The 12,380-nt window shown below is 40.6% G+C and overlaps 1 protein-coding gene across 1 annotated transcript; it reads left to right on the top strand.

The window, feature by feature from the left end:
• Nucleotides 1-6,017: 6,017 nt before the first annotated feature.
• On the top strand, nucleotides 6,018-11,940 carry LOC129060973 (ribosomal biogenesis factor). Its single transcript, XM_054561548.2, has 4 exons — nucleotides 6,018-6,124; nucleotides 8,927-9,043; nucleotides 11,404-11,520; nucleotides 11,811-11,940. Exons 2-4 carry the CDS (start codon nucleotides 8,930-8,932, stop codon nucleotides 11,880-11,882), a joined length of 303 nt encoding a protein of 100 aa, XP_054417523.2. The 5' UTR covers nucleotides 6,018-6,124; nucleotides 8,927-8,929; the 3' UTR covers nucleotides 11,883-11,940.
• Nucleotides 11,941-12,380: the final 440 nt, after the last annotated feature.

Genomic DNA, 12,380 nt, shown 5'->3' with positions numbered 1-12,380 from the left:
TTTCTCTCATCTTCAATTCATCACAGTGGCTGCTGAGATGCTCAATGCCAAAGTCCAGATTACATTTAAAGGCAGAAAGCTCCATCCCTTCTGTGACATTTATTGGTACAAGGATCTTATGCTATTGTTCCTAGGGCTGTGGCAGGGGGTGCCACAGGGATAGTCTCAAGCACTTGCAGAAAGCCCTTAACTGCCCTTTCCCCGATAATTTCTCCAGTCTTATCATCTCCTCTAGGATTAAGCCATTTCCTCTTTCCACTTTCTAAGATGGATCCAGGTGGAAATATCTTCTACATAACTGGGAGCTTCCATTTTTAGCCCGGAAGAATGAAAATTATTGATAACCATCAGATGAAAGGGAACCCAAAGTCGTGACATTAAGATTTTTCTACCTTCTTGAAATGCCGGGAGGAAATATTCATTTAAGCTGCCTGTGTATTTGAGTATAAAACAGCAATATTCTGAATAACACCACCATGCTGCTCAACTCTAATATAGGGATTGGCAATGTTTTAAAATTTTAAATTGGTGGCTGGGTGCAGTGGCTTACACCTGTAACCCCAGAATCTGGGATGCGAAGGAGGGTGGATCACATGATCTCAGGAATGCAAGGCCAGCCTGGGCAACATGGTGAAACCATGTCTCTGCAAGAAATACAAAAATTAGCCAAGCTTGGTGGTGTGCACCTGTAGTCCCAGCTACTTGGGGGGTTGAGGTGGGAGGATCGCTTGAGTCCGGGAGGTGGAGGCTGCAGTGAGAAGTGTTCGCACCATTGCACTCCAGCATAGGCAACAGAATGAGACCCTGTTTAAAAAAAAAAAAATATTAGGGCTGGGCGCGGTGGCTCACGCCTGTAATCCCAGCACTTTGGGAGGCTGAGGCGGGTGGATCACATGGGATCGGGAGTTCGAGACCAGCCTGACCAACATGGAGAAACCCCATCTCTACTAAAAATACAAAATTAGCTGGGCATGGTGGCGCATGCCTGTAATCCCAGCTACTCAGGAGGCTGAGGCAGGAGAATCGCTTGATCCAGGGAGGCACAGGTTGTGGTGAGCCAAGATTGAGCCACTGCACTCCAGCCTGGGCAACAAGAGCAAAATTCCGTCTCAAAAAAAAAAAAAAATTAAATTGGTCAAGGCCTAGGTAATAAATGTTTTAGGCTTTCCAGGCTATGCGGTTTCTGTCGCAAGTACTCAGCATTATCGTTACAACATGACAGCAGACAGACAAGATGTAAACAAATGAGCATGGCTGTGCTGCAGTGACACTTTGTGGATATAGAAACATGAATTTAATAGAATATGCATGTGTTGCTATTTATCATTCTTATGTTGAGTTTCTCCCCATCTTAAGATGTAACTTCTTTCTTAGCTCGTGGGCTATACAAAAATAAGTCGTGGGCTGGATCTGGCCTTTGGACTGAAGTCTGCTGATTTCTGCTCTGAGACAATCAAATAAGAGTTTTAACATGAATGTTTCCGGAATTCGGAATTATCTCCACCCATAAATAGCATATTTTGTGCATTTATCATAGTTCTTACCACTTTCTGTCAAGAATCATTGTTCCCTGTGCATTTACAATCCAGACGATTGTGCCCTGAGAGATAGAAATGTGGTATGTGTTTCCTTTGAGCACCTACAGAGCCTAGGTGTCCAAACTATTTTGACTTAATGAAACTGTGTGGTGGAGAGAAGAGACGGAGGTTGACTAAGTAAGAGAAATTATGGAGTATCATCTATACAAGGCTGGCTGTGTTCCCTTAGAGGACTATGAGTTTTGTTATAGATGGCTTGTAATTTATGTGGTGTTCTCATTTTCTTCTTCTCCTTAATTATCTTTGTTTACTTGTTGAATTGCCTCCAAGACAATTATTTGAGGTCCAGGTCTGTATAAAGAACTCTGCATTGCTGAGTCTATCGCAGGAAAACCAAGGTTTCTGAAAGATTAGTTTTCTATTTATGATTTTATTCATCTTTAAGATGGTTAGAAAAACTGGAAATTTAATTTTTGCATGTATTTTTAAAGATGAAAAATCTTTAAGCTATTTTCTTTATGTATGATTCATTTGGAACATGTGTAAATATGGCTCTTAGAAAATTAACATAATCCTTTATTTTGTTTTAGTTATACTTTATGCTTTCATGTTTTATATTTCACTAACTCTGCACAATAATCCTGTGAAGTAGGTAGGACAGGAGTGGAGTCAAGACTCTTTCAGGTAAAAGTGACTAAAAAATAAAATAAAAACAACCCAAAGTAGTTTAAGCTCAAAGAAGGTAATATTTTAGCTCAGGTACTTGAAAAATGAAGGGATGGATCTTTCTCCCATCTATGGCTGAATCCAAGGACTCAAATGATCGCATCAGCGTCCTCTGCTCTGTTCAATTCTGTCTTCTTGTGTGTGTTGCTCTCATTGTAGGAAGACTTCTTCCAAGTTGCTGGGGAGATGGCCACTAGTAGCTTTGATTGTATATCATCCCAGCACAAAGACACCAAATGCAAGAGACAGCATTTTCCACCAGCTCTAGCTGGAAAATTCTTAGAGGAGGACTGTAGTTATCAGCCCAACCAGGACCACTTGATGGGAGAAGAGTGGTTATCCAGAAAGGGATGCAGAGCAGATAATCAATGTTCTCTGAAGAGGTTATAATGACCATCTACATGCATATGGGAAAGGGAGGCAGAGAAATGAAGTAATTTTTCCAAGGTCAAACTGTTTGTTGGTGGCAGAGGTAAACCAAAAACCGAGGCCTCCTCACTCAGACCTCTGCTCTTGCCTGAATAACCATGTTATTTCGCCACTTCAAAATAAAAGTGAGACCTACCAGTTTTCATAAACACTGTAATGTCATTCTGTTACATCTATTTCTTTGCCTTCTGTATATACATCAATAGCCTCACATTCAAAGAACCAAATAATTATACCCAACTTATTCACCTCAGTATTTGTGAATAACTCTGGCCTATAAAAAAGTCTAACGGTTTTCTGTTTTTGTTTTGCTCTTACACTTTATGGGCATTTTATACCAGCATTTTTAGGTGTTTTTAACAGGTGGATCTTCAGAAAGAATGTAAAAGTTTGAATAAACATACATTGGCAAGCAATTATTCCTCTTCCCTTAGTATATTCTACTCCTTAATTTTTTGTGTGTGATGGGCATAAACATAATTAAGTGATTTATTGCAAAAATTGCTAATCTTTCTGTAAGCAGGCAAGAGCCTGGTTTGTTGGAAAGAGGACTTGACCAAGTGCTAACCAATGTGGATTTGCGAATTATTAAGTTTACAAAAACTTTTTAAAAACTGTTTTAAAAAAATGCTTAGTTTTACAAAACTGTCTGGCTTTGTCAATTTCTAGTTAGTTGTGTGGCTGCCAGCAAATGGCTTAAACTTTGAACCTTAGTAGTATCATCACTTGCAAAAGAGGAGTGGTTTTATCACCCTATTTTGAGCATAGTATAGGCTGAAATCTTTTGTAAGCTACAAAATGGCATATAAATGACAGTTTTTCTGACAGAGCAGGAGCACCGTCATCTCGGACAAACACTGCCACTTTTAATTTCCAGCTCCCTTTCTAGCCTCATGAATCTCAAGGAAATCACTTCTCTTCTAATTACAAGCAGATAGAAAGAGCAGTCAGTAAAACACAGATAAGACAGCTCAGGCACAGTGTGAAGTAGGGGGAAAGTCTCTTGGGTAACTACCAAACCTCACCCTCATACAATGGGCCCCAGTGAAACAGTGGGCCTTAATAAGCACATTCCTTTCCCTTCAGGTGTACTAAGATAGGGAAGCTAAAAGCAGACTTTTAGCTGCTGGTATGCCTGCAGCTGCAGAAAGATGTATGGCAATAGACACACAACTCTCCCTCCCAGATAAGCACAGCAAAGAGACACAGAAGCAGTCCAAGCCTCTGTTAAACTCTCCCACCCTGAATCCTTAAAAACTCTTAGTCTGTAAGAGAGTGTGGCTCTGACCTAACTTGGCCAGCCACCAGTCTCAGGTTTATTTAAAATAAACCTGTCCCTGTTGACTATAAAACCACCCTTCGTGCTTCTCTCCTCTATTTAATTCTTACATCTACGTTTGTTTGAAATCCAGTTTTTCCTATGACCTCAACAAAATAAATAGAGGTGAAGGGGTGGGTCGCCCCTCCACACCTGTGGGTGTTTCTCGTTAGGTGGAACGAGAGACTTGGAAAAGAAAAAGACACAGAGACAAAGTATAGAGAAAGAAATAAGGGGACCCAGGGGACCAGCATTCAGCATATGGAGGATCCCTCTGGCTTCTGAGTTCCCTTAGTATTTATTGATTATTTGTCGCTGTTTCTCAGAGAGGGGGATGTGTCATGGTCACAAGACAATAGTGGGGAGAGGGTCAGCAGACAAACACATGAACAAAGGTCTTTGCATCATAGACAAGGTAAAGAATCAAGTGCTGTGCTTTAGATATGCATACACATAAACATCTCAATGCTTTGCTAAGCAGTATTGCTGCCCGCATGTCTCACCTCTAGCCCTAAGGCGGTTTTTCCCTATCTCAGTAGATGGAACGTACAATCGGGTTTTATACCAAAACATTCCATTGTCCAGGGACAGGCAGGAGACAGATGCCTTCCTCTTGTCTCAACTGCAAGAGGCATGCCTTCCTCTTATACTAATCCTCCTCAGCACAGACCCTTTACGGATGTCGGGCTGGGGGACGGTCAGGTCTTTCCCTTCCCACGAGGCCATATTTCAGACTATCACATGGGGAGAAACCTTGGACAATACCTGGCTTTCCTAGGCAGAGATCTCTGTGGCCTTCGCAGTTTTTGTGTCCCTGGGTACTTGAGATTAGAGAGTGGTGATGACTCTTAAGGAGCATGCTGCCTTCAAGCATTTGTTTAACAAAGCACATCTTGCACAATCCTTAATCCATTTAACCCTGAGTATGACACAGCACATGTTTCAGAGAGCATGGGGTTGGGGGTAAGGTCACAGATTAACAGCATCTCAAGGCAGAAGAATTTTTCTTAGTACAGAACAAAATGGAGTCTCTTATGTCCACTTCTTTCTACACAGACATATTAACAACCTGATCTCTCTTGCTTTTCCCCACATTTCCCCCTTCATCTGGTGCCCAACTTGGAGGCTTTTCTCTAGGGTGAAGGTACGCTCGAGCGTGGTCATTGAGGACAAGTCGACGAGAGATCCCGAGTATGTCTACAGTCAGCCTTACATCTCTCATTCCACCTAACGAGAAACACCCACAGGTGTGGAGGGGCGACCCACCGCTTCACAGAGGCACATGTGAAAATTTAGCTTTAATAGGGTTTTTCTCTTGGAAGAATTGAGTCAATTTTCTTAAAGCAGAAAAACCTAGATGATGTTATGGGTTGAATGTTTTAAGTTCCTGGTACCTGTTTTATTTGTATGTTTTATACTGTGCCTGGTTTCTTGTGCCTTTGCAGTGCTGTCAAAAATTCTCTTTTTGAAACGTGGAGGCTGCAATGAGAAAAGCATTTCTAACTCGCAGTGCATTACAAATCTTCCTTTCGGAGATTATAGCTCTAGATCTTTTCCAACCTCAAGGTTCCCTCTACCACCAGCCGAACCCAGGAAACCACCCAGAGGTGCACAGCGCCTCCTCCTGGGAGAGTAGCAGAGTTAACCGGGAGTCCGCAGCGGAGCGCTGACCTCCAGTGCCGCGGTCTTCACTGTGCAGTCTCAGAAGCACCTCGGGCAGTTTCTGCACAAGTACCCACGCCAGGAAGTAGAGACTTGGCTGGCTCTATAGCCCCAAACTCGCTTGAGCTGAGGATAAGTCTGCAACACCGCGGAAGACAAGGGATGCTAATGAGACTGAACTTCCGAACCTCGCTCTATGGGTTGGGCTTCGCTTTCTCACTGCACCTTGCTCCTTAGAGTTGGCTCTATGGGCGGGACAATGCCAGGTGGGTGGGAACTCGCCCTATGGGCGGGACTTCCGCCTGTGGACGGGGCTCCATTCAGTGGGTGGAGCTACGGCTCGTGAGCGGAATCCTGACTGGTTCATTCTCCCCGGAACTTCCTAGACGGCGTACGTGCCAGATGGTGTCACCTGGAGCTTAAAAAGCTACACGCAAGTATTAAATTGCTGGTGAGAGTTTAATAAATTAAGTTTTCTGGAGGGCTGGCGTGAAGTTTGCAGGGGTCGGGGTTGGATTGGGCTGGTCTCATACCGCTGTGGCCTGTAGGCACGGTTCCATCGCGCTCTACCTCGGGCAGCCCTACTGGGTAGCAGGCCGGAAACCCCGGTGCTTGTTGGCCTTTCATCTCCTGACGCGGTCCCAGTTTCCGACTGTGTCTTTCATGATCAGTTTCTACGTGGTTTTCAGAGAATTTCCTTCCACTCGCACACCGCCACTGGTGTATTACTTTCTCCAGGAACCTTGCTCAGGTCTACAGCCCTAGTAAACCTCTCCTCCACTTGTAGACTGTCTGTTCATGGTCCATGTGTATATATTATAGGTAGTGTCATGTACAATATACCTATCAAGTCTGTGTATGTTTCGTATATATACTGTCATTATTTATGTTCCATATATATTTTTTGTGTATACCAGGTTTGTGACTACCACACCTGGCATATAGCAACTGATTAATATATACTAGATGAATGATTGGATTTTGGTTACTATTGTAATAATTTTATTTTAATTTTTATTTTTATTGAGACTGAGTCTCAGTCTGTCGCCCAGGCTGGTGTGCAGTGGCGCGGTCTCGGCTCACTGAAACCTCCGCCTCCTCGTGTCTCAGCCTCCCGAGTAGCTGGGATTACAGGCGCGCGTCACCACGCCCGGGTAATTTTTATTTTTTTCGTGGAAACGGGGTTTCATCATGTTGGCCAGGGTGGTCTCGAACTCCTGACCTCAAGTGATCCGTCCGCCTCGGCCTCCGAAAGTGCTGGGATTACAGGTATCAGCCACCGCTCCCGGCCTGGAATGATTTTAGATTACTTCATTTGAGGTATTTTATTATGCATATTTTATTTCTTGCATCTTCTGTAATAACCATGTATTTTCTACTGCATTCTTTTTTAAGTAGGAGGAATACTGTTGGGGTTCAAAAGCATTGCTGTTTCGGTTAAGTAGTTCCTTAATTACTTAAAATGTAGTAAGGCTACATTGAAGGAAGATATAAATTTCAGTCAAGGCTACGACCGAGCAAAGGAAAAAAAGGAAGAATGTTCAAGGTGTCTGTGCAGGAGAACAGTTAGACCAGGCTGGCTAGAGCAGAGTTTATAGAGACGTAACAGGAGATATATGTGGCAGATTTAGGGTACATTCAGCGTGCCAGTAATATGCCAAGCCAAGGCACGTTGCCCCTTATACATTGGGAAAACTGTTGGTTTTTAACAATGGGAAGGTCGATCGCATAGCTTGGTGCCAGATAGCCACTGTGCAGATGGCTTAAGCCAGGGGTTGGCAGACTTTCTGTTAAAGGTCGGACACTAAATATTTCGGACTTTGTGGGTCATAGTTATAGCAGGAAAGCAGCCATATCAGCCCATGATTGAATGGACATAACTGTATTCCAATTAAACTTTATTTTTTAATTAATTAATTTTTTTGAGACAGAGTCTTGCTCTGTCATTCAGGCTGGAGTGCACTGGTGCAGTCTTGGCTCACTGCAACCTCCGCCTTCTGGATTCAAGTGATTCTCCTTCCTCAGTCTCCCGAGTAGCTGGGATCATAGGCATGTGCCGCTACGCCCAGCTAATTTTTGTATTTGTAGTAGAGACAGGGTTTCACCATGGTGAGGCTGGTCTCTGCCTTCGCCTCCCAAAGTGCTAGGATTATAGGTGTGAGCCACCGCGCCTGCACTTGGCTTCCAATTAAACTTTACTTACAAGGAGAGGTGCTTGGCCTGATTTGGTCCATGGGCATAGTTTGACAAACAGTGGTTTGAACAAATGGACCTAGGGACTTCAACAGGAACCCAGTCCTGAACTAAGCAATATTACACCATGTTTTTGTATAGCTTTTATATTTATACATGAAGTGCAATACAACATAACGTTAGCTCTGATCTAGTCTTCCTGGCTGTAAGTCCTGGCATCTCCTGGTTAATGACAGTGTGACATTGGGCAAATTAACTTCTCTTTGTGTCAGTTTTTTAATTTTAATCTTTAAAATGGGGATAATAGTACTTATTACAAAGGGTTGTTGTAAGGAGTAAATGAGTTAAAGCACATTAGTGTAGTGCTTGTACATACAATAAAAGCTCAATACATGTTAACTTAATATTTTAAAAATTATTCCTCATATACATTATTAAAGACAGATCTGAGAGATGTTTTAAGGTAGAATTTACTGGCTTAATTCATCTCTAGCTACGGAGGAAAGACAATATCCAACATTTCAAGGCAAGGGCCATTGACGTAGAGGTAATATGGAAGTCATAAAAGTAAATTAAGGGAGAAAGGGAGGTAGGAAATGGAGGATTAAGGACTGATTTTGATGGGATGCACAGGAGAGAAAGTGGGGAGAGTAAAAAGGAATAAAAAAGAAGTCAAGAAGGAGGCAGAATCAGTCTCTAAAGTATGATAGGAACCAGAATAGCATAGTAGTATATAGACTAACAGAAGGATGGGTGGTGAGGTACTGCTGAGAATAACAGTTATTGTGTTGATGATATTAGTGAATTCAACCAGCAGATATTAATTGGATGCCTCCTATGGGCCCATTACTGGGGATACAGGGAAGAATTAGCTACTCTGTACTCAAAGAGCAGAAAATCTACTAGGAGTGAAAGACATGGAAATAATATATGCACCAACTTTAAAAATAATCAAGAGTAAGATGGAATTTTTTAGATTTAATTGGTACCTTTAAAAAGTTAAAATTGACTTACGGTTCATAAATGTGGGCAATTTAATTGAATTTATTTTCTTTTCTAGACAATGGCCAAGAACAAATTAAGAGGGCCGAAGTCCAGGAATGTATTTCACATAGCCAGCCAAAAAAACTTTAAGGCTAAAAACAAAGCAAAACCAGTTACCACTAATCTTAAGAAGGTGAGTATTAGTTAAGTACTCTGACTTTATTGTTTACAAGCAAAGTGTCATTTTAAGCTACTGAACAACTGTGGGCTATGACTTTTTAAAAAGGTTCTTCATTTTTCCTAGAAAGGTAAGGATGGTTTCAAGCATTTGTCTAAAAAAATATATAAAAAAAGGAAGAAAAACAACCTCCCTTTCTTGAAAACAAATGTTGAAAAGAAATAAACATTTTAACTACAAATGTGTGAAGCTTCAATTTAATAATTTACTGAAGCATAGAACTCATTTAAAAACCATAGTATGGGAAACAGTTCTTATCTCTAAACTCAAATACAAGAATGTATTAATAGAGGCAAGACATGGGATGTCAGTGAGCACCCATTCTTTTTCTCCTCAGTAATTCTTGTCTCTTTGAAGACATCTGCAATTCAAACAAAAACTTGTAAAATGAAGATAAAAAATATTTATTGAAATGCACAATTTGAAAGGGGTTTCTTTCTTTTCTTTGTCTATATTTCAAAATACCTGAGAAATTTCTTCAAGATTAACTAGATTCTTTTAAGAAAAATTTTTAAGAAAATGTTTTCAAGTTTCAGTAGTAGATGGAGTCAGCTCTCCAGGACTCAGTTTAATTATAATAATCCTTAGAATTCTAACATTTCATCTTTCAACTTTCATGAGCTAGCTGAGTTAAGCTTTTTGGTTGAATAGTTTCATGATTTTATAAATGCTAGGAATGAAATTAAGCAGATGGTGGGGGTTTTGGGGATGACAGTTTATATAGGACAGTCTTCATAGTTGAAACATTGAAACCAAGACTAGAATGATAAAGAGCTAGCAATGCAAAGAGCCAGGAAGTGTTGGGAGTGGTGGGTTCGAGGCAAAGAAAAATAGCCAGTGCAGAGGCCCTGAGCTAGGGAAAAGCTTGGTGTATTTGAGGAAGATTATTTTATTTGGACAGGAGGTACTAGAACTTTTATATATGCCACCAGGTAGAATCTAAGAGAGAGATCTATGGGTAGGCAGCATAAAGTGCAAAGGAGGTAAGGGTTTTGAAGGAGAAATTGTTTGGCGGCAGCAGCAGTGAAGAACAAGAGCACCACCCCTACCTCTGTTACACTCAAAAGAGGAGGACTGCAAGGGAAGCTGTCATCAGGGGTCTTCCATTAAGACAAGAAGGTCCAGGAAGGATTCAGAGATGTACTGTTATGTTAGAAGGGACTAAAAGTATTTGATCCAGGTTTCTTGTATAGATGCGGGATGACAGCACTGTAGCCTAGAAAGATTTTGGTCACTATAAGGATACAGGAAAAAAGCAACTCAGTTTCTCTTATTGTCACTCTCATATGGTCACTCAACACTTCTAATACTAGATTTGTGGGGTGGTTTCCCCCACACCTAACAATTCAGCAGATGAATCTTCAGCAGGCAGCAGCTGGGTGTCCTTTAATTGAAATCTGACACTGCTGACCTGGAGATAGCGTCAGATTCCTTGAGTCCTAAGCCTCTCCCCAACTTCCAGTGACAATCACAAGTCCCAGATGTTTTACCTGTGCTTCTCACCAACCAGCTATAAATAAAGGGTCCCATGACCCCCTCCTTGGGTTTGATTAATTTTCTAGAGCAGCTTGCAGAACCCAGGAAAATACTTTTACCAGTTTATTATAAAGGATATTACAAAGGAGACAGATGCATAGCCAGATGGAAGAGGTGCAGAGAGCAAGGTACATGGGAAGGGGCATGGAGCTTCCCTGCTCTCTCTGGGCATGCCACTTTCTAGGAGCCCTCATGTGTTCAGCTATCCAGAAGCTCTTTGAACCCAGTTCTTCTGTAGATTTATGGAGGCTTCATTATGTAGGCATAATTCATTAAATCATTGGCCGTTAGTGATGGGCTTAACCTTTTTCCCGACTCCTCTCTCTGGAGCAGAAAGTCCTAATCCTCCAACCCTGGTTTTTATCTGACTAGCCCTCCTCCTGAGGCTATCTAGAGACTCCCAGCTGCCAGCCATCTCATTAGCAATAAAAAGACACTGTTATGCCTCTTAATACAGTGATTTAAAAAGCTGTATGACGGGAAATGAGGACAAAGACCAAATATATGTATATATCTTATTATGAATCACAGTATCACAGTCACATATCTTGGCCTTCTGTAACATAAGTGTGAGGCATATCCACATAAATCCCATTTTTTAAAAATCAAAACTTTTTGTCTGTAATTTCCCAATAAGACTATAAGAATTTTTGAGTGAATTATTCCTAATTTGTTGGTAAGAGTTTTTAGATTTTAGATTTAATGGGTTAAGGTTGAATATATCTTATCTTTAATGGTTATGAGATCATAGATTAATGCTTTTTTTTCTTTTTTAAAAGATAAACATTATGAATGAGGAAAAAGTTAACAGAGTAAATAAAGCTTTTGTAAATGTACAAAAGGAACTTGCACATTTCTCAAAAAGCACTTCACTTGAACCTCTGCAGAAAGAACTGGTAAGCAGAAATCATTTGCTTTTTTTATGGCTAACAAATTGAGGCTAGTAAATTAAACTCCAAGTTTTCAAAGCCTGTAAGTTGAGTGTCTTTCTTGGTACTGGCTCTCTAGTACTAGGCTCTATAGTATAAATAGCATATTCAGACTCTAAAACATTGTCTGAATATACAGATTTACTGTTCTACTTCCAAAGATATGACTAGGAAAATTAAATTGAATAACAGCTTATATAAGTCATTTGTCTGCTATTGTTGTCTACGTTTTTAAATACAATACTTTCTCCTTTCAGATTCCTCAGCAGCGTCATGAAAGCAAACCTGTTAATGTTGATGAAGCTACAAGATTAATGGCTCTGTTGTAATATAGTGGTGATGCATCTAATTCTTCACAAAGACCAATAAATTAAATGTTTTATACAATTTTATTTTTAAAAATCTTGTTAATGTACAGGCATTGGCACATTTTGAAAACAAACTACATAAACATGTCTTTCCTATAACCTAGGAAAGTGGAATGTCAGAAGTCAACAAAATGTGATAAAGTGCTAAAACAGAAGGCACTTCACAAAATCTGTTCACTGAAACAGTTATATATCCTCGTTTACATCCTTCACTTTACAAGTGGCAGTGAATGTCTGTTTGGATAGAAGGACATACAGAAATACAGGCAGTTTAGTGGCAGTAAAAATATAAGACAAACAAGTAATGAGTCCTTGGCCAACTTGTTTTTGATGACTTGTAGTGTCCTTTAACTTTCCTCTTGTAAGAAGAAAAAACAGAAGGATTCACAATTAGAAGTTGAAATCCAGAATCTAGTTACTTTTGGGAGTGGGGAGGTTTGTGGATATTAAATCATTTAT

This window comes from Pongo abelii, chromosome 7 (genome assembly GCF_028885655.2).
Source record: "Pongo abelii isolate AG06213 chromosome 7, NHGRI_mPonAbe1-v2.0_pri, whole genome shotgun sequence".
NCBI lineage: Eukaryota > Metazoa > Chordata > Mammalia > Primates > Hominidae > Pongo > Pongo abelii.
Note: the sequence above shows the minus strand (reverse complement) of the source record. Positions and strands in the feature narration are given on the sequence as shown.